The 21,958-nt window shown below is 55.9% G+C and overlaps 1 protein-coding gene across 3 annotated transcripts in view; it reads left to right on the top strand.

The window, feature by feature from the left end:
- Positions 1-21,958, top strand: part of CTNNBIP1 (catenin beta interacting protein 1) — a 45,710-nt gene that overhangs the window by 10,071 nt on the left and 13,681 nt on the right. For 2 of the 3 annotated variants that reach the window (XM_032863351.1, XM_032863352.1), the window contains exons 2-4: positions 10,982-11,066; positions 15,663-15,781; positions 16,280-16,370. In XM_032863351.1, coding sequence (XP_032719242.1) covers positions 15,686-15,781; positions 16,280-16,370 — 187 coding nt within the window. In that variant the 5' untranslated portion in view covers positions 10,982-11,066; positions 15,663-15,685. Of the gene's footprint in view, positions 1-10,981; positions 11,067-14,951; positions 15,077-15,662; positions 15,782-16,279; positions 16,371-21,958 lie in introns of those variants that run through there. The other variant, XM_032863350.1, reaches the window with a different exon arrangement.

Here is a 21,958-nt window from a genome sequence, read left to right as displayed (position 1 = left end):
AGACAGGAGACAAACGTGGCAAAATGTTAGCAAGCGGTGACTGTCGGGGCAGGTATTGGGGTGTTCCCTGTACCAATCTTTCAGCTTTTCCATGGCTTTGACATTTGTCACAATAAAAAGGTGAGGAGAAAAAAAAAACAACTTTGTTCCATCTGAAGTCTATTTTGGTCTGGTTCCACTGGCTTTGCCTGGCTTTCCCTTGGCATCCTGGGTTACCATCCTGGGTTTCTGGCTTTCTCCTTCCCTTCCAGCACGCTCAGTGGTCTCTTTCCCTTTCTCTTAGAACCTCTTCTTTGGGTGAGTTATTCTTTTTTGGAGTTGGACATTTTTATGACCTAGTCTCTTTCCGACAGACGTACATGGCTTTTCTAGAAGCATTTAAGGACTGGTGCACATTGGTGCTGGTATCCTTGTTTTGTTCCCACACTGTATTATGTGCTCCAAGTAAATTTCCAAGGAAGTTTAGTTCTCTGAGACTGACAGCCGCGGTGTCGAGAACACCATCACACTAGTGTATAGTGCCATTAGCCTCTCTCTCCGCGAACCTTGATCGAAGCTTTTTCTGAGAGTTTTTGCAGGAGGTCAGGCTCCACTTGCATTACGTGGACACGGGCTGGTAAAAGACTCCTGCGTCTCATTTTATGAAATGGGACTGTCTTGGGTGGGTAACTGGCTTGTAAAACCAGGAGCTTTTTTTTTTGCCAGGGGAGTGGTAACAAGCCAGTTTTGCTGGAGCTTCTGCTCCCCTCCCGAGGCTTGGTGACTAATGGTTTCGTGGCTTTGGGAATGAAGGATGTCATTACAAATGGATGATGGGGATTTGGCTGCTGAACTGGATTATCTGGGTGTGCCTGGTCTGGGTGTTGGTGCCTACACCCATTGAGAATGGGACGGTTTCTTTCTCAGGCTTCACATGGGCCCCTGGCAGCCTCCAGTCCATTTCGGTCCACTGTTCTGAGTGTCTCTGTGGTGTCCCGGAGCTAGGTGACCATGGCCAGATTTCTGCTGTGTTAGGTGCAGCTTCCCCCCGTGCCCCCCCCCCCCGCCAGCCCCGGGGTTTCCCCGCCCCCCCCCCCCCCTCCCCCCCCCCCCCCGTTTGCCCGCAGGCGTGAGTTTTGCGGCCCCCCGGGGTGTATTCATCTTCATATTACCAACCCCCCCCCCCCCAGCTAATAGAATAAACACGTGGATTCTGGAGTTGTCTTTGTTTAAAACATTTTTGGTTTTGATTATCAGCTTGTTAAACATTTAGAGAGGGAGGAAACTGGGTCTTTGCAGCCTCTTAGGGGGAGGTTTCCTCCTTCCTTGGATTATTTTTTTGTTCAGAGGTAGCTGGAGGGAAAGGAGGGGGGAGGTCACTGCCTGTGTCCTAGAGCAGAAGCAGTTATCCAAACAAACAGTGTGGTTTATGGAGCAAGTGGGTAGAATGGATCCTTGCAGATTGTAGCGAATGGGGAATGGCGTGAGTATGGTTTTGAGGTGAACAAACATACCTATGTCTTATGCAAATTAACACGTACCTGTATGTTGAAAGCTTACAGGAAAGAGAAGGCAGTGATCCTAGAGCTTCTTGTTTGTTTGTTTTTTTTAAGATTTTAAAGTTTATTTATTTTCGAGAGAGGGGAAAGACAGAGAGAGAGAGCAAGCACACGGAGGGGAGAGGGAGAAGCAGGCTCCCCCCTGAGCAGGGAGCCCCATGTGGGGCTCGATCCCAGGACTCTGAGATCATGACCTAAGCTGAAGGCAGATGCTTCACCCACTGAGCCACCCAGGCGCCCCCTTACAACTTATTTTCTTAAGAGTCTATGGGAAGAATATTCGCCCGGGAGACCCTACTTCTGACTGAGCCTCCCAGCCGGATCCTAAAGATCGTCCTCCCCAGAGCTGGGTCAGTGAGGGCCTGCTGGCTCTGGAGGCCAGGAGGCGGCCAGCCTGCTGCCTCTGGGGACACAACCAGGGGACCGAGCCCTCGCCCGGCAGGCGACCCCATTGATTTAATGACCTAATTCTCGCAACAGGAAGTTGGAGGCCTTCCTGGCCCTGGGATTCTGAGGGGATGCAGTGAACCCATTCAGGACGCTTCTTTATTTGAACCAATTATAAGAGACTTTAATGGAGGGAAGGGATGGAGGGAGAGCTGAGGCACAGGGAGAAGAGCTGGAGAGGCCAGTGCGGGGGAGGGGAGGGGAGGGCCAGGGCCATGCTTGGGCCTGCCTGTGAGAATGAGGCTTGTCCCTGCCGTCACGAGGGTGGCGTGAACACGTCCATAGGTTTCTGAGGGAAGGGACCTCATGCAGCTGCTGATAAAGAAATAGCACTGGGCGTCTTTCCCCTTCCTCTTTAAAAAAAAAAATCTTTTAAATTTCCCAGTTTAATTAAAAAATGTTAAATGGTGACCCTGCAGAAATGGACGTAGCTGCGGCCAGTGGGGTTGACAGGACTTCATGGGCTGAGATTTCCACTCTGGCCTCCTTCTCTGGAGGTGACACAAGGTCTGTGAAACCTCCTGGCCAGGCTCCTTCCCACTAGGCCCGCAGTGGGCCTCCGCTCTCTCCCTCAGAAGACTGCCCAGCAATGCGAAGTGAGTTTTCCCTTGGTGGAGGGGAGCAGGGGCACCAGCAAGTGGGGGGGCATCCCAGGTGTCGTATCTAGGTCACAGGAGGAGAAAAGGGGTCCTTCTGTCACCAGCTTGCACGCGGTGGCTCTGGACACCGCCAGGTGCTCAGCCCGTGGTCAGGGTCATGCAGCCTGGGATGGACTGGGGACAGAGTGCGCTTGCTCCCCCATTCGAGAGCCGAAGCTTCTAGCTCCTCCGTTCACTTATAAATAGACAAGCGCTCTGAAGTCTGCATTACCCACTCGCTGGAACCTGCCAGCGGCCGAGGGTCACGAATCAGACTGAGTCCCAGGAAGATCTGGAACCGGGTTTTGTAGGAGCGCTGGTTCCTGACTTCGGGTCTCGGGCTCTGGCTGGGCCAGGTCTCAGGGCTCCAGCTGTTCTCTGGGAAGAAAAAAGAATCTTTTAAAATTAGGTCAAAAGAAGCCTTTTTCCTTCTGTCCTCATTCCCCTATTGTGTGGGGAGAACACCACCACCACCTGCGTGTCCCTCCGTCAGCCTCGCAACCGAGCCGGGATCGTGAGTGTCCCTGTGCAGCTGAGGAGACTTCCTCCTGCTCCCTGTCCCCTTCCTGTTTGCATTGTTCTCAGCTGGACGGCAGCGGTGGCGGCTAGAGGCTGCAGGGCAGGCCTGCCAGGTACTGCCTCTTAGCTGTGAAAAGGGCCGGGGGTGGGGAGGGGTGGGGGGGAGGGGAGGGGAGGTCTCACCTAAATCAGGACATGAAGAGAGCAATATCTGAGCACCTTTTTTTTTTTTTTTGCCAAAATCATAGGAAAACAATTTTTTAAGCCGGAAGTTCTAAACAGATGCCTCATATCAACGCAGCCTCAGCGACATTCCATAGTCTGTGGAGACAGGCCCCTTCCACTCCTTGATGTCTCAGATTCTCTGTGTGACACCACTGAGGCAGGGGCTCCTTTGTGGTTCCCAAGTGACTCTAACAGGCTCCCCGAATCTGTTCATTCACATACCAGAGCCCCAGATGTGACTGGCGGCCCTGTCCGCCGCCCCCCCCACCATCCAGTGTATTAGTTTCCTCTATGAGTTAGGGAGGAATTACATTTAATGAGATGTGTGGTTCTTTTTTTTTTTTTTTTTAAGATTTATTTATTTATTTATTTGACAGGCAGAGAGGCAGGCAGAGAGAGGTGGGGAAGCAGGCTCCCTGCCGAGCAGAAAGCCTGATGATGCGATGATGCCATCGATGATGCGGGGCTCCATCCCAGGACCCTGGGATCATGACCTGAGCTGAAGGCAGAGACTTTAACCCACTGAGCCATCCAGGTGCCCCAGTGTGGGTTCATTTTAATGTCTCTGAGAATAAGGCTGCCTGGGGCCTGGCCGCAGACAGCTTCCAGCTTGGAGGTGGGAGGAGATGTGCAGACACCCCTGGCCCGGGGGGTTGGGGTGGGGTGTGCCGCTGTCAGCCGGCACCTTGAGACGGGAAATTTGCACAGGTGGGAACCCAGGGCTCAGGGCAGCCCAAGGAAGGTGGTACAGAGCAGAGAACAGTAAGTAGGAAAGGGCATTCTAGGCCAAGAGACCCGCAGCTGCTAAGGCCCAGAGGCGTTGAAGGAGCCCCGTGCAGCTGGTACCTCTCAGGCGGCCCCTGAAGGGTGGTGGAGGCCCGGGTTGCCACAGGCATCCTAGGGGGTTCAGCAACATCCCTGGCCCCTTCCTACTAGCATCCTCCCTGTTACAACGACCAGAAACTTCCGACATCAAAACATGCCCCCGACTGAGCACCCCCACCACTCAGGGATGTGGTGGACAGCAGGGATCCGGCCACCTGGCTCTGCCCAGGCCAGGGTGTGGGGGAGCCCCTTCTCGCCTCCTTTCCAGCATGCAGGTCCTAGGGAGCCCTCTCTGGGCAGGTCTGTGCCTGTCTTGCAACCCTTTTTTGTTGCTGAAAATTTATTTGGGGGAGAGAGTAGGGGAGCAGCAGAGGGAGAGGGAGAGAGACTCTCCGGCAGACTCCCCGCTGAGTGCAGAGCCCAACGCGGGGCTCCATCCCTGGACCCTGAGATCCTGACCTGAGTGGGAAATCAGGAGACAGAGGCTTAACAGGCTAAGCCACCCAGGCGCCCCCTAGAGTCCTTTGGTTTATGTGACATGCAAGGCGCCCTCAGATGTTCCTTTAGATGCCTTGTGCCTGAGGGCTTTGCTCTGAAGGGGAGTCTTATCCTGGAGGCCCTCCTGATGCTTCCAGGCGCCCCCTTCCCAGCGTAACCTCGCCCTTCTGTGTGGCTGCCTTCCCCACGGTTGTCATCGGGACAGCAGGGCAGGACAGGACAGCAGGGCAGGGCTGCCGTGCTCTACTTGCTGTTGGCTTGTTTGGAATCTGGTCCTGGGGATTTGATTTTCATGCGGCGGGAACCTTCACCCAAGGGCTGATGTGACAGCTTCGTTGCCCTTGCTGTGATGGGAGGGTTGCAGCTCTGACGTGGGAGGTGTTTGGGAGGTGACTTTGGACCCCAGGAGTTTGCACTCACTCCTGAGCCCACAGCCCTGCAGCCAGAGAGGAGCGGGGCTCATCCGTGTTCAAGCCGCAGAGATGCTCCCCAACAGTGGGGCTTTTAGGTCGGGCTGTGCACAGCTCCCCGCAGGTCCTGTGGGGGGGGTCCCTGAGGAGCAAGGGCGGGCCCTTTCCCCTGGCTTTTCAGTGTTTTTCTGACTTTTCATTTTCAGATCTGCAGAGAAGTTGAAATAGTGAACTATGCCCTTTACCTAGTGTCAGCAGCGTTAACCTTTTGCCATAGCTGCTCACACACTCCCTGTGCACGCTCACACAGACTTAGGCACACACACCTTTTTTCCCCCTGAACCGTTTGAGAGTAAGCTGCAAGCACTGGGATGTTTTACCCTTAGTACTCCAGCCTGTCCCGCTTAAGGCCCAGGGTATTTTCCAGAGCACCCGGGATAAAATCCCATTCAGCAGGACACACAGCATTGATACAATACCATTATCTAATCAGTACTCCCTAGTAAAGCTTCTCTTATTGCCCAGTAATGGCCTTTATGGCTCCCTCCCCCTCTCTCTTCCGCACCGCCCCCCCAATCCCATCAAGGACCATTCACTGTGTTTAGCTGCCTTAGGCTCATTATCTTCTTTTCTGACTGGCAGGAGTTTGGGGCTCTGGCCTTTTTTTTTTTTTTCCCCTGTAAAGTGGATTTTTTTTTTTTAAGATTTTATTTATTTATTTGACAGACCGAGATCACAAGTAGGCAGAGAGGCAGGCAGAGAGAGAGAAGGAAGCAGGCTCCCCGCTGAGCAGAGAGCCCGATGCAGGGCCCGATCCCAGGACCCTGGGATCATGACCCGAGCCGAAGGCAGAGGCTTTAACCCACTGAGCCACCCAGGCGCCCCAAGTAAAGTGGATTTTCATTTTAATTTCAGTTAAAATGGCTGAGGCTTCTCCCAACTCCTGAGCCAGGAGGGGCTTGATAGGATGCAGGCCGTGTCACTTCTCAGCTCCGTGGCCTTGGGCAGGTCACTTACTATCCCTGAGTCACAGTTGTCTGTCGAATGGGAATAATTCTTACCTTGCAGGCTTGTTGCAGGACTAAAATTGAACAAGGCCCTGTAATGAATGTGACTGGCGTGTGCCTGGCCCTTGGAGAAGGCTCCAGCAACAGCAGTAATTATCACTGTTGTTCTGCCTGGCTTCCCAGAGCAGGAAGGAGGTTCGGACCAGGGTTGAACTTGGGTTGGCCACCGCAGGAGGAACTCCTTACCCCAAGCTCATCCCGGGGGAATGCTTGCTGCGTCCTGCAGGCTCCCTGACTCGCCAGAGCTGCCATTAGACCTGTTTTGCTCATGCTGGTGGACCGCGCCTCGAGAACGCGGAGCCTGGCTCTCAATGGAGGAGGCTGCAGTGTGGAATTTATTAATTAAGGCAGTTGCTCATGGGGCCCCAGAGTGCAGGAGGTTGCAGCTTAATTACTGAGAGCAGAGCTTGTGGAAATTCTCCCCAGTGCCCCAGTTTTGATGTCGCTGATGGTTGGAGCTGCAGCCTGGGCTCGGTCCCGCCTCCCTCTCCTTGGCCCTGAGCGCTTTCTACCCATTTACATGCTCCCTGGGACAGCAGTGTCCCACAGTAGTTCAGAACTGGACGATCTGGGTTCGAATCCTACCTGGGTGCGGAGTTGGACGGACTGGCTGAGGGGTCACTGGGCGACCTCTGCATCAACATGTCCTCATTTGTTAAATCTTAGAAGGACCTTTGTTCTGAAGCCTCAGTGATTCCTGTACGTGAGGGGGTGAGCACGGCGCTTGGCCAACAGTTTAGAGTATATATCAACTATTTCTTTAGAGGAGTTCTCAACCCAGGCTGATTTTGCCTCCCAGAGAACACACGGCAATGTCTGGTGACATTTTTGGTTGTCCCAGCCCAGGAGGAGCTGCTGCTGGCACCTACTGGCTACAGCCCAGGGACGCTGCTCATTAGCCTACAATATTCCAAAATCCCCGTGGTGCCCAGGTTGGGAAACTGCTTTAAGGCACCCCCAGGGATTCAGGGCGGCGGGTGAAACATGGAGGTGCGGTCCTGCCCTTCCCCCGACCCCGTAGCTCTTCACCCCTTATCAGTTCCTTTGAGCTAGTTGGGGGCCGATGGGTGAACTGGGAGGGAAGAGGCAGAAAAGGAAGCTGGGTGTTTTAAGCCCTTGAGTTTACTGTTTAGTCTTATTCCCACCCCACCCCCATCCTATAACCAAAATATCACTTACTCACATCATCTCTTATCACCGTGTGATCTTATCTTGGAGCAACTCGTGCTTATTGAGCCTTTGCTGTATGCCAGTTACTAACTGTGCCCACTGCTCTCTCTCTCTGTTCTCTCATTTTCTCAACCCTGATAGGAAGGGGCCATTATCAGCCCCATTCTACAGATAAGGAAACTGAGGCTTACTGATGGGAAGGCTCTAAGCTTTCTGAAATTCAACCCTTGGTCCTTTTCCAAAACTGTTCCTCCTGCGTCTCTCCCATCGTGGTTGACAGGAGTGCTGCCTTCCGGTGCTTAACCCCCACACCCGGGCGTCCCCGTCCCATGCACCTGTGTGCCGTGCCAGCTGACCCTCCTGATGTCCCGTCTGCTCCTTTTGCCTGAATTCCCACCACGGCCTCCCGCTGCTTCTGCTCTCAGTCCTCTGCCACCTCTGAGCCAGGGCGCTCCTGCCAACACCCAGGTCAGGCCAGGCTACGCCTGTGCTTGTTGGTCGGTGACGTCCCCAGGGCCACCTGGCTGGTAATGGGGCCACCAGGAGGCCAGAGCTTCGCCTTCACGGCAGTTGCTCTGTCCTCACCGCCCTGTCAGGGCAGGGTCTCCCAGACCCGGCTGACCACATTCTGACCGTCTCCAGAACGCTTTGACGACGTCCACTGTGGGAGCAACTCTATGTGAAGGGCAGTCCTGCTCTACTTGCCAGCCCCTGGGGCTTCTCCGTGGCCCATGGAGTCCAGTCCTAGCTCTTCAGCCTGTCCTCGGCCCCACCTCCCTCCGGGTCCGGTGGGGCCTCCCCCCCCAGCTCTGCCCCTTGGAGAGCGTGGTGGTCTTGAGAAGCTCAGACCTTGTGTACGCACCCCTGCTTCGGTGCCTCTGCTCACCCCTCTCAGAGACCCCTGGGGTCCAGACCAGCTCACGTCGACACCTCTCACGCGACCCCTCCTTCCTCCTCCAGGATCTCCAAAGTCTAAATCTTCTCTGGACACATCGCCTCAGAGCCGGGTCAGGCACCCCGCTGCGGGTCCTCAGGGCACCTTGCACTTACCCTTCGTGTCATCTGTCCCCATGTCTGTGGGTGCGCGTACCTGGCCGTGACTCCGGGAGCCCTCATCTCAGGCAGACCACGGCTGCTCTGCCCAGCTGCGTGTCCTCGATGTCTACCACAGGGCCTGGCATGTAGTAGATGCTCAGTAATTGTTCAGAGAACGTCCCTGTGCCTCTCCTTCCCTTCTGCCAGCAAACTCCTGCTCATCCTTCAAGACCTCCCTCCGGCTTCCTCTCTCCCAAGCTCTTCCTCTGTGTGCTCGCAGAGCCTTGCCCATTCCATCTTCTGTCACTTACTGCGCTGGGCCCAAGCCCCGGTCTGTCCCGCTGCTGCTGAGCTGCTCTGGGGAAGGGGCTGGGCACGGTGCAGTGCGTGCATCTGACCCTGGCGGCGTTCTTGTCTTAGCCCGACCTATCTCTTTGGCTCGTCCTTAGGTACTATTTGTGCTGTTTTGCGTTTGCTTTGTGTACTGTGGTCTCCTCAGCCACTTGGGCACTTCCCGGAAGGCAGGCTCCGTGTCCCAGCCCCACGTTGGCATCTCCTGTTCCCTGAGCCTGACACGGGGTTGTGTATCCCGAGAAAGGTTTTAGGAAATCCTTCTTGAATCTGTATCGCATCTACTTCAGGTTCCAGGGCCCGTGGCAGTTTGAGAGGCCCCTTGGCATTCTTTTTCTCATTCTGGACCAGCTTTATAATTTGCAGGGCCCTTTGTTCAGAAATGATTAAGTGGTTCAAGACTGTGATAGTAGAGCTCTAACCCAAGGATGGGGCCTTCTGGGCCTCCACTCATGAGGCCTGCCCTGATCTCATTGTATCCAGTGAGGGAAGACATGGTAGGGGTCACGATTCCATTTTTACAGAGGGCAAAATGAAGTGACCAACCCCGGATGCACAGCTGATGGGCAGCAAAGCAGAACCGTCTTCCACTGGCTTGGGGGCCACCAGGACTTTGAGCCTCAGTTTTCTCCTCTGTAAAATGAGCACATTGACCTGATCATAAAATGGCAAATAGAACAGCTGGTCGCAAATCCCTGGACAGTCCCATCAGGGGACTGTCCAGGGATTTGCGGACTCTGCCTTCCCCTTCGAGTCACTTATACAAAGGTCCTCTCTGCTTCTTGGAAGGACCTGAGTCCTGTAGACAGTAGGAGGCTAATTGGCTGTTGTGGTAGTTGAAGAAATTAAAGCCCTCAGAAGTGGAGAAGGCTGCCCCTTCTCATCTCTTTTTGAAGGAATGTGGGGACTTGGGTGGAAGGTTCCCCAGGGAGCCTTGGTATTTCGGTGCTTTGATATCTAGAGGAATAAAAGAGCAACTGATCGCTAAAGATGCCTGTTGCCCTAGGGGTGGCTGTTCCAGCAGTCTGAGGGTGGAGGGAATGGCAGGAGTGAGTGACAGTTCCTTCCTCCAAGAGCCATTGCTGCTTGAAGAGATACACAGACCAGAGACCCAGAGGGTTCCAGCAGCATCTACCTGTAGGGCAGGCTTTTGAAATCTCACTTTCTCTGGGAACCACGTCCCCCACCCTGTGAGTGGCCATCTTTCTTTCCCGAAAGACAGTGAAAGAGGGGTTTCCTAGCTGTCCTCGGTCCCCCACCTCCTGCAGAACAGGTTTTTATTCTTTTTCTTTTTTCTTTTTTTTTCCCCCTAAGATTTTATTTATTTATTTGGCAAGGAGACACAGCGAGAGAGGGAGCACAAGCAGAGGGAGTGGGAGAGGGAGAAACAGGCTTTCCGCGGAGCAGGGAGCCTGATGTGGGGCTCGATCCCAGGACCCTGGGATCATGACCTGAGCCAAAGGCAGAAGCTTAACGACTGAGCCACCCAGGTGCCCCAGAACAGGTTTCTCAAAGTGTCATCCTCAGACCTCGTCATCACAGCATGGTTGAGTTGGGAGTCTGCCTGTAACCAGGGGCCCCGAGGTCAGTGCACACAGCAGAGGAGGGGGCTGGGTGCCCCCCTACCCGCTTCCGCTGGGCTCCCATACAGGACCTCAACAATGAAGTTGTGCGACAGTGTTCTTTGATCCCTGTGAGAGGCGTGTTAGGGGCCCAGAGACACGTGGGCAGGCCGGCAGGTTGTCACTGACCCGCAGCCGTGTTTTATGTGGATGGGGGCGGTTGGCTTATGTTTACACGTCCAGCCACGGATGTTCCCAGGCACAGGACAAACAGCAGCGCGCGTCTGAGCACAGAGCAGGTGGAGCACGGCGGCCCCTGTGCCCGGCTCAGGCTGTGCGTGGTGGGCAGGATGCCTTCCCGTGCAGGTGCGGGGCTCGCCCGTCAGCTGCCTGAGTGACTCACTCTCCTTTGGACACGGTGACTAACCCGAGGCAGGAGGGGGTGTGGTGGCCTGCTTCAGCCGGAAATGACAGGCGGGCCGCGCTGTAGTCAGCACCTGATCCCAGAGGTGTTGGTGCAGGTTCCCCGGGCCGGCCAGACACACAGGTATTTCTGGACCGCGGCAGAGCCCACTGCCAGGAGCTTCCCACCGGTGTCGTCGGTCCATCGGCGTGGGGCGGGTTTCCAGCTCGGACTCTGGCAGCCCCGAGGGTCCTCCCTGCTCCTCCCATGACCCATGTTCTGTGTTTCCACAGGGCCCCACCTTCCTATTTCTCCCCGGCCACAGCCCGCCCATCACAGTTGAGGAGCTGTTTGCCTGAAGTTAATTTCCGGAGGCAGGTAAGGAGCCCAGGGGAAGGACTTCTGGTAGCAGGCCCCAGGGCGGTGCTGGGGAGTGCGTGTTGGGTCTGGGCTGCGGGGCTCCGGGAGCTCCTGCTGCTTCCCTCTCCCACCGATACTGCTCTACTGCTCGTTTCCCCTGCCGTGCACGCTCTTCCCGTCAGCGCCGTGGCACGGCTCATTCCTTTTAGGCTAAGATGTGTGCAGTCTCTGAATTAATATTCTGTGTAAGTTCTGTGAATCGCACAGTTATATGTTGTTTTACCTTGCCTGTGTGTAAACGTACCTTTGTTAATGTGAGCATTTAAAATATATTGCAACTTTAAAAAAAAATGGGTAGAACAGAAGACAAGTGCTGGGACCCACGGGGCAGAGGGGGATTGTGTGTGTCAAGGACGCTCGTGCTGTCTGGCCCCAGCCTGAGGTGACTCGCTGTTTTCCGAGCAGGTGTAATACCACCCCGGGTCTAAGTGTATGCTCCAGTTTTATAAATGCGGGCATTCGAACAGCGTGAGCTTCAAGTTTATGCATGAGAACGTGCACAGGTGACTGTGTTTGTATTCAGAGCCACTTGTGCCCGTCCAGAGGAGGCCAGCGTTCGAAGCTGCTTATCAGAATGGGCCTGACGGCGGCGCGGGATGCTGGGCGGTTCTGCTCTGGGGTTCCTCCTGTGCCACAGCTCTTCTAAAGTGACAGCCACTGCTTCCAGGCCAGAGCACGTGTGCTGGGAGAGGCCAGGTCCCTGGAGGGCAGGGCAGGAACATGCTATCACGTGTGGCCTCCGTGTCCCCCATGGAACGCAGTGTGGCCGCCTAGGCCATGGGCCACTTTGTCACTTTGTATGGCTCCCTTCCAGTGGCTGGGATCCCCATCCCAGTCAGCCTTCCTCCCACAGAGATGTGGGCTCAGAACCAACAGGAACGTAGGGGGTGTGGTGGGGGATGTATCTGTGCGTCTGTACTGAACATATGTACCTTGGTTTCCCTTAATTACATTTGTCCCCGTCAGGTGTAAGTTTCTGGACTTATCTCCGCTTTTGGTATAATGCGTGGCTGTCTACAGCGGCATCTAGCCATGGGCCTCTGCCCTTACCATTCATTTGAGTAGCTGATGTTTCCTGTTTCTGTGTTCCATTTTTTGGCTCCTCTCCATTTTTCCCTGGTTAGCTCCCACAGTGGTAGCTAGGAGAGGGAGCAGGTCTGCCTCTGACTTGGACAGTTAACACCGAGACATTTTCTCAGAACTCAGAATGGAAGCGCCACCTTTTTAGATGTTGGCATGTTTCAGGAGCATCTGGGAGACCATAACCGAGAGTCACCGTGACCTTTGCCTGCTCACGGCTCAGGGCTCCACAACTACTCTGTCCAAATTACTCGCAGTTTGGGCTTCCGTAATTCAGACACACGTCACAGGCACCCAGTTCTTCATCCCTTATGGGGGGAATACGGACTTTCAAATGAAGTTGATCTGATACCGGTCAGAATGGTGATGACAATGTAATAGCATGTTTGCTGGGATAGGCACCAAACCCAAACACGCTTTAACAGACTTGTAGCGTATCAGCAATTGCAGCGTATGTGTTGTTTGGGTTGATTATGGGTTCCTCTCTTCAGTATTAATTTTCTTCACAGTGACACTCCTGATGCAGATTCTGTCTAGGATGGAACCGTGTGAACCAGTCATGATGCCGTCCTCTATTGGGATTGAAGTGTGGGGACAGGCATGTGTGCTCGTGGCTCCTACATTCTGCCCCAGATTCAGCCCCGGGTATTTCCACTTGTCAGGCAGCAGGGCAGAAGCAGCTCAAAGTAAAGCTCAAAGAATGCTAGAAAACCAGAATTCTTAGAAATGACGAGTCTGCCTTGGAAGCTGAAGTGGGAGTAACCTGGCCCCAAAGACCATTCAGGCCCCATGACACCCTAGGCCCGTGGCTGGGTGGTGTAAACTCCCCCCACCCTCGTAATCACAGTTTGAGTGTGGGAGGGCCTCAGGACAGTGAGGCTCCAGTGGAAGACAATAGAATGACTGCCATCTGTATAGGGTGCCAGGATTATTGCACAGAGCAAAATTCTGTAAAACTAGACAATGTAGAGTGATTCGCACACTCGGGGTCTGGTCAGGCTCACACACTTCTGGTTCTGAGCCAACATCTCTGTCGGAGGAAGCTCGGCTGGTCAGGAAAGGACAGTGAGGAAGGGGTCCCCACCCACAGGGAAGCCAGGACCCCTAGGTCCTGGGATGCGCCCCCAAACCAAATACATATCCTTATCTGAGTAGGGCCCAGCCCCTGAAGGATGAATAGATCTTGCTCTGGGACCTGGGACTGGGGTGTGGTTTGTGACTTAGGATCAGAATAAGGGCTTGAACCAGATGGGCCTGTTGGGAAGTTGGGGTGGGGGTAGGTGGGGAATCTTGCTGGAATTCTGGTTCTTTTGTGTGTGGTGACACCTAGTGGCAGGTCACCAGTCTTCGATTCTGCCTTTCACAAGGAGAGAGCAAGCTGACCATTGGCCCTTGGACACAGGATGGGAGTGGAAGATTTTTACTCCCGGAAGCCCTGACTCCCAGTTTGAGGGCTTTGTGGGGTGTTTCAGAAGTCCTCTGGGGAATAGGACGCGTAGGGTAGCCCAAGGCCCTCCACTTGGCAAGGCTTCAATTCTGCGACATTTGGCCCTAAGTCAGTGTGGGTATCATAGTGAGGAAGACGCTTGGACACCACAGGCCATCCTCATTTTCCACTCAGCCAGCCAGACGGTCTCTGTTAAGTGCCTCCCAGCCCCCGTGCTGGGCTGCAGGGGATGGGCTGAGCTAGGTGGGCCTGGCCCTCTAGTTGGGCAGGGGAGAGATGATAAGCAAATATTCTATAGCAAGACCCGCTCAGAAAATTGGGATGAGCCTGGGCTTTGTGACCTGGAAGGTGTAGGGGTTGTGGGGGTGGGGTGGGGGGACACAGAACCTGCTTCAGTTATGCTGTCAGAAAAGTTCCCCAGGAAGGAGTTTTTAAGCACGTTGAAGGATGAGAAGAAGCCAGCCCGGGCTCAGGGGATACCCAGTGAAAGGCTGCTGGGGAAAGAACTTCCTGGTATGTTCTAGAAATAGACTGGGGTCAGTAGGGCAGGGCACGTGGGGAGGCGTGTGGAGCAGGAGGCTGGGCAGCCCATGTAGGCCTCGTGGGCCCTCGTGTGGGGAGTAGAGTGGAAAGAAGAGAGGAGGGATCCGTGTGAGACGTGAAGTCCCACGACTGGGCTTTCCCACTCAGCTGTGCTAGGGAGTTAGGGTTGTCTGCTACGATGGGGATGGCGGGGCTGCCTCCCCCCAGCGCCCTTCTGGAGGTGGCTTACCCCTCTTTCCCGGTTGTCAGTGTTCATTAGGCTTTTTTCTGAGCCCAGAGGAGGTGGCGGGTGAGGAGACCGTAGGGAGTGTGGCAGGGAAGGGATGTGGGGGAAAGGCAGGCCCTGGGAGGAGACAAGCTACATCAAGTCTACAGCTCTACGGAAGCCCCAGCTTGACAGCTTTTTAGCCCACTGTGGGGACTTTTGGGACCAGAGCCCCTGTGAGCTTACGGGGACTGAGCAGCTGATGGGGACCTCCGGGGCTCTGGCACATCTCAGAGTCTGCCCCCTGCACAGAGAGCAGGCCAGCCTGGGAGAGCCCGCCGGTCCGGGGCTTGCTGGCCCCCGAGGGATGGACGGTGTGAGGAGTGTCCTTGGCTCGCAAGCCAGGTTCCCTCGGTCCTCCAAGCACAGCCCCTTGGCACCAGGGCTGCCGAGGCTCCGCCCCCACCAGCTGCTGCGTTATTTCTGACTCATCCAGGGGTTACAAGTGTGTAACCCAAACCCCTCCATGCCTGGCTTCCTCTCTGCCGGCTCCTCCTGGGGGGGAAACCCTGGGACTTCTCTCCTGGGACCTTTCTGCAGCTTGGGGCCCTGCAGTCTCTGGACACAGCCGCAGCCCACAGGCGCTACCCTCTGACGGGGGTGGGCGTGTGAGGGTGACGGCCATGAGCTCAGGTGGGTATCTGTGCCCCATGGCCCTGGCCAGCCTGTCCCCATCAAGGGACTCCTTGGAGCCCAGCCCACGCGCCAGCCTCTTGAATTCATCAGGAGCTTCCGCAGAGGGGGCTGCTTTCGTGTTCGGGGCTCAGTCCCGATCTCACGGTTTCTCCAGCCAGAAGTGCCGGCCGGCTGCCTCTGGCCCTGTCGCTTTTGCTCTTTGTGGAAGTTGCATGCTTGAAAACCTGGGACACTGGGCTTCCTTCAACACATCTCTTGGGGCTCATCGCAGGCTTCTTGGTGAGGGGGTGGCTGGAAGGTCGAGCTGGCCAGAAGTTCTGGTTCAGCTCAGCGTCCCTGGGCTCAACAGCTCCTCGCAGAGGGTGCTGGCCACCAGCGCCTGCACCGGGATCGAGCTACTTGGTCCGGCTGCCTGGGGCCAGCAGGGGTGAGGGAGGAACGTGCAGCTCGCCACCTGCTCTGGGCTCTCAGAAGCGAGACCCCGAAGCCCCGTGGGCTGCCCGGTGGCTCCTGCCAAGCACCCAGTCTGGATCTGGTGCAGCCCGTTCCGACCCCCGCTTCAGCGCCTCTCCCCGCTCTGCAGGAGCCCCCAGGGCTGGCCAGGGGATGAACCGCGAGGGGGCGCCCGGGAAGAGCCCGGAGGAGACGTACATTCAGCAGAAGGTTCGGGTGCTGCTCATGCTGAGGAAGATGGGATCAAATGTGAGTGCCTTCGGGGTGCCGAGCAGCTCTCCTCGGGAGGGTGCCTGATGTGGGCGGCAGCCACCTGCTGTGACCGCGCTGCTCTGGGAGTGGGGCTGCTGGCCTTGGGGTCGGGCTCCAATCCCGTCCAGTTCCGGGGGTGCTGCTGGGGCGGTCTTCCCATCCCTATGCCGAGCTGGGGCCCCGGGGGTGCTGTGAGCCCCTACGGGCCCTGACCTGACACTTTTCCCGTCTCCCCAGGAGCTGCCCACGGGGCGCTGGGCAGGAAGGGCCCTGAGAGGGCCTCATTGTTCAGGAAGAAAGGGATGGGCTCCCTGGGCAGGCCCCGTGCTGCATGGAAACGCAGTCTCAGATCTGATCCTGGGGGACCAGGGGCCCGGCTTCCGGCAACAGGGAGGGGGCACTTGCTCTGGAACCCGAGGGTCGGGACTCAGGAACAGGGGCCCAGGGATGAGAGGAGGTGGGCCGCCCTTCACCGTGGCCTTCTCACCCTTGCAGCTGACGGCCAGCGAGGAGGAGTTCCTGCGCACCTACGCGGGGGTGGTGAACAGCCAGCTCCCCCAGCTCCCCCAGCACGCCATCGACCAGGGTGAGTCCCTGCGCGCCCGCCACGCCTTCCCCGGAGGCGCCAAGCTGTGGTTCCTGGGGAACGCTTAGCTCCGGGGTCCCACGTGGAAGGTCTGGAGCAGCCTCCCTTCCACGGAGCTGAGCCCGGGTTCCAGGCCCTGGGCCCATTTCTTTCCCCAGGTGGGAGCCGAGGACCCCATCGGGTAATGCTGGGATCCCCTCTTTCTAGCCTCGGAGGAGCCAAGAAATGGAGGCATCTAGGAGCCCCTGGGACTGCAGAGGCTCTGGGTTTTTGCATTTCTTCCGTCTTTGGCTTGATCCCCGCCCACCCAGCGCCTGGTGCAGGGAGAGCGTGAAACCGCCTCCTGGGCTCGGACCTGTCCTGGGCTTGTGTGTTGCCAGCTGTACCCAGGCAAGAGGCCCCAAGGGCTCTACTCCGAGGTCTCCATCTGCCCAGGGGAGTCGTTTCCGTTCTGGTGCTCTCCCCCGATCATAATAATGATAGCAGGAGATGCTCCGGTATTTATCGTCTGGCAGGTGCCTGCTGAGTGCCGGCCGCACATCATTCATTCAGGCGTGGAAAGGTACTGGTGATATTACATCACTGGCAAGGAAATGACTCGGATGAGTGAGGGATTGTCCTGGTCTTACTGCCCGTCCCCAGAGAACTCAGGACAACCTGCTGCCCTGCTCCAGGTCAGGGCTTGTCACCGTCTATCCCGGAGCAGCAGGAGGCTGGGCACTTACAGGCTCTCCCATTCTGGAAGGCTTCTTCTGACCCTGGATCCCACAGCATCCTCACTGGCACTTCCATCTAGTCCTTTCCTTTTTTTTTTTTTTTTGCCTTGTTGATGTTACTGACCATGATATGGGCAGCCCAAGGGGTGTCTGTGTGAGCCGGCTCCCAGCAGTGGAGCGCCGAGGGCCTGTGGCTGATCCGTGGGGCCCAGGAGGAGAGCAGGTGTAGCATACGAGGCTGCTCGTCTTGAAACTGTCCTTGCTCTCCTGGAGATCACAGGCCTCAGCCCTGGCACAGGGCCCGGCTCCCCAGCTCTGACGCCGGCTGTCACCTGGCCTGTGCACCCAACTCAGCAGAAACGTACAGGGCGTCCCCGTGGCTCCGGCAGCTCCCAGAACAGCCTGCCCGGGTCACACTCACGCCGCAGCCTGTTCTGTACCAGCCGCCGGGGTGGAGTCAGCCCCTCCTGGGGTTCTGTTTCTGGGAGAGATCCTTTCTCATCCCTGGCCGATCCGGGTTTGCAGCACGCGCCCCCCCCGCCCCGCCCCACTGAATCCTGAACCATATTTCCCTGGGATCGTCAAGCTCCTGGGTCCCTAGGACATTGCCTTTTCTCCCACCCTGGTTTTAAGTCACTGAATTAACCAGAATTGGGGCTGGTGATAAGGATGCGTCCAGAAAGATGCTGTTAAAGGAAAAAATCTTAAGTTGTAGAGCAGCATGTCATTGTAGAAAACACCCCTCCACCACACACACGCACTCACACATGTATGTGTATAGGAAAGCAAGCTGAAAGAACGTAGACCAGGCTGTTAATAGGAAATTTTATTTTATTTTTTATTATTTTTTAAAGATTTTATTTATTTATTTGACAGAGAGAGATCACAAGTAGGCAGTGAGGCAGGCAGAGAGAGAGAGAGGGAAGCAGGCTCCCTGCTGAGCAGAGAGCCCGATGCGGGACTCGATCCCAGGACCCTGAGATCATGACCTGAGCCGAAGGCAGCGGCTTAACCCACTGAGCCACCCAGGAGCCCCTGTTAATAGGAAATTTTAATAGAGAGTAGAACTACATAAGAGACATTAACTTTCCAAGTCACATGTTTTTGGAGGACATTTTTTAACCTTGTACATGCACTGCTTCTGCAGTAAGGGGAAGTTTTAGAGCATGAAGGGAACTCTCCGTCTTGCCTAGCTGAACCAGCAGTCGAGAATAAAAATGAACTGTTAACTGTGCAGAGTTAAGGTCATGACAATGTCACCTGGTCTGAAACTGCTGAGCAGTCAGGAGTGAGCCACGGCATGTGGGCATGCCCCCAGAATTGGGACCTTCCGAGTTGTGGGCAGGCCTCAGCTCCATCTCCCCGGGGAGCAGGCTTTCCAGAGCTGCACCAGGACCCGGCTTGGTGGCTGGGGGTGGTTCTCTGCTGTTGGGGCCACCTGCCTGCTGCCCTGGGTCCCCACAGTCACCCCTGGGCTGAGCCGCATAGGAAGACACGACACCCTGCTGCAGATGGTCCCTGAGGATTCCTGTGGACTGGGTAGGAGGCGAATGGGCAGCCGTGCCTGGGAGAGCTTCATGAGCCCGGCATTAACTTTGTGTGCCTAAGGACACTGGAGACAAATGCACGACAAAACCGCAGTCAGTGCAGTCTCTCCTGTCACGGGGGGCACGACCCCAAGAGCAAGGCCTTGCATCTCTGCTCACACTGTGGGGCCAAATCGGTCTTGGCTAACATGCTAGCCTGCCTACCTTATCTGTCTTCAGGGCCGAGCTTAGCTGATGCCACAGGGATGCTGTTGGCAGGAGCCCAGGGTCTGCCCAAGTGGTAAAAGTCTCAGATCATTGCTTCCAGTGCACGGGGTCCCATAAAGACCTAGGAGTATCAGCGTGATGGGCTTGACAGTCTGGCAGAAATCTGCTGTGAGCACCTCCTGCCACAAGGTGGCGCTGTGTCTCAGCAGATGCCCAGCACTGCCCTGCAAGAACCCCAACTCCGTGAGCTCCTCTCTGTGGGCCTGAGGCCACCCACCAACGGGACAGAGCTTGGCATGGGTCTGCCATTTTTTTTTTTAACTTTTTAAAAAGATTTTATTTATTTATTTGACAGCGCGCAAGTAGGCAGAGCAGCAGGCAGAGGGAGAGGGAGAAGCAGGCTCTCCACTGAGCAGGGAACCCAATGTGGGACTTGATCCCTGGACCCCAGGAGCATGACCCGAGCCAAAGGTAGCCGCTTAACTGACTGAGCCACCCAGGCGCCCTGGTCTTCCACTTTAGACTCACACATGTTCCTTTCTGGGGCTGGAGAGGTCTGGTACTGGGAGCCCTGCTGGCCCTGCCTAACCGCCCCAGGGAGGAGAATGGGCTCGGCGTCCCTCACCGCACGCCCAGGCCTCCTAGTCTTCCTTCCGTGAACTATGAACGTGGGTGCGGTATCTGCTGGGTCCGGGCTGGTGCCGGGGCCATGCTGCGTGCGTGGGCCTGCACTGTAGGGGCTCCCTAGCCAGCGCTGAGCCGTGGGCCTGCCTGGCCTCTGCCGGTCTAAAACCCCCCCTGACAGCCTCCTTCTGGAAGCCCACCTTTCCCTCCCTCGTCCCCAGCAGTACACCTCTTTGTGTCTCTCCGTCTCCCCTGGCCTCATCTTCTGCCTCCTCCGCTCACTGTCCGCGAGTGCTCCTTTTCCCACACACCACACTGATACCTTCCACCTTCGGCCCTCCCATCTGTCACACCACCCCCCGCGGGTCTCACGGGCTCTGGTCCATGTCCTCCAAATATACACCCTCGGCCCAGACCCTCTCCTGACTCCCAGAACTTTACACGCGACTCCTCCTGACCATCTCACCCCAGACAAGCCACACTCAGATCCGGGGTTCGTGCTCTCCCCACGGATCTGTTCCTGCGCCTGTGTTCTCAATGCCAGACATATCACCACACACCCAGTGTGCCGGGGACTCCTCTTTGGAGACCCAAGTGTCTAGTAAGTTACCAAGTGCTTATGATTCTTCTGCCTTTCGCTCTTCAGATCCGCTCTGTCTTCTCCGGCCTGGTTTGAACCCTCAGTGTGTTTAGAGCCCGTATTCATGTTTGTCTTGATCCCCGCAGACAGTTCCTGGCATCTTGACTTCTTACCTTGCCCCTCCAGTGTACTTCCTACCCCTACCTCAGCAGGTCTTTCCCTGACTTAAAATCGTTCAGTGGCTCCTTACTGCCCTGTGGTTGAAATCCGGCCCCCTAACGTGATCAGCAAGATCCCCGGACATGGTGACCTCATGCCCTGTAAACAGCCATAGCAAATGGCTTTCAGCTCCTGTCTGGGGCTGGTCCTTGTGTCTCTGCATTTGCCTCTGAGCTGCCGGGAGCTCAGCCCTGACCCGCAGCCGTCCCCTGCATCTCACAGGCTGGGCCAGGCCTTCCTGTGGTTACCATCACACATGCGCCCCAGCCGTGCTTCTCCCCACACTGTCTCCTGGTCTTCTCTTGAGCAACTCTGAGCCTCTTCAGCCTGGGCTTGTGGCTTCCCCCTTTGTATTTCTGGGGCTCGGCCCCCATAAGGCCCAGGGCACGCTTGGACAAATGAATGGACCAGGCTGTGGGTCCGAGGGCCCACTGTCCCCCCAGAAAGGCAAGTGCTCAATTCTCTGAGCACTGTCTCCTGCTCCCCCAGGGTGGCCCAGCAGACCTGACAGCCAGGCAGGACTGCCTCTGAGCCAGAGAAGATCAGTACCTCTCTGGGACAGTCGCCTCGCTGAGAAAGCCAGCTGGAGGTGTCAGGGGTCAGAGCTGCAGCTTCCAAAAAGCAAGTTTGATGGAATGCTGAGTTCGTTCCTTATCGCTGGTGCTACTTTGTGCATAACACATGTTGATCTTCTTTTCTGGTCATAAGATAACACACAGTCATTGTAGAAAGCGGGGAAAGGGAGAAGCAGCAGAAAAGCTGGACGGATTGAACCCGACCACTTGGCTACGAGCACTGTTACCTCCTGGTCAAGTACCCATCAGCCTTTTAACACAGGCTTGTATCGGGCAGCCGGGTGCACCCAAAACTACAAGGTCACCGAAGCTGGGGTGAAGACCCAGGTCACTAGGCCTCAGCGGTGACTAGTGGCCAGTGATGGCAGCGGCTCTGCCCTTCCTGGTTTTGCTCCGTCAGCTCCCCATCTCCATGTTCACTTCCTTCCCCGTTCGGGGAGGTATTTAGGGCAGCCAGGCATCTCGCTTGTAGCTTTAAAATACATTCTGGGGCGCCTGGGTGGCTCAGTCCATTAAGTGTCTGCCTTCAGCTCAGGTCATGATCCTGGGGTCCTGGGATCGGGCTTTGTGCCGGGCTCTTTGCTCAGCGGAGAGCCCGCGGATTCCCTGCTTGTGCACTTGCTCGTGCTGGCTCGCGCTCTCTCTCTCTCTCTCTCTCTCTGACAAACAAATAAATAAATAAATAAAATCTTTTTAAAAAAATAGGCTCGTATTTATATCATAAATTTGGGACCATACAGTATAAACATTTAATATCCATTTTAACATGCATGTTTTACTTATGATTAATTTTATAGTATTTTTTAAAAGATTTTGTTTATTTGAGATAAAGAGAACAAGCAGGGGGAGCAGCAGAGGCAGAGGAGGAAGCAGGCCCCCCCACTGAGCAGGGAGACTGAGGCAGGGCTTGAACCCGGGACCCCGGGATCATGACCTGAGCCAAAAGCAGATGCTTCAACTGACGAAGCCATCCAGGCGCCCCGATGATATTATAGTATTTTTTAAAATTTTTTTACAAATTTTATTTATTTGTTAAAGAGAAAGAGAGAGCACAAGTAGTCAGAGTAGCAGGCAGAGGGAGAAGCAGGCTCTCTGCTGAGCAGGGAGCCCAATGCGCGGC

Source organism: Lontra canadensis, unplaced genomic scaffold (genome assembly GCF_010015895.1).
Source record: "Lontra canadensis isolate GAN:19392208 unplaced genomic scaffold, GSC_riverotter_1.0 scaffold25, whole genome shotgun sequence".
In the NCBI taxonomy this organism is placed as follows: domain Eukaryota; kingdom Metazoa; phylum Chordata; class Mammalia; order Carnivora; family Mustelidae; genus Lontra; species Lontra canadensis.
This window is presented reverse-complemented; position numbering and strand designations above follow the sequence as displayed.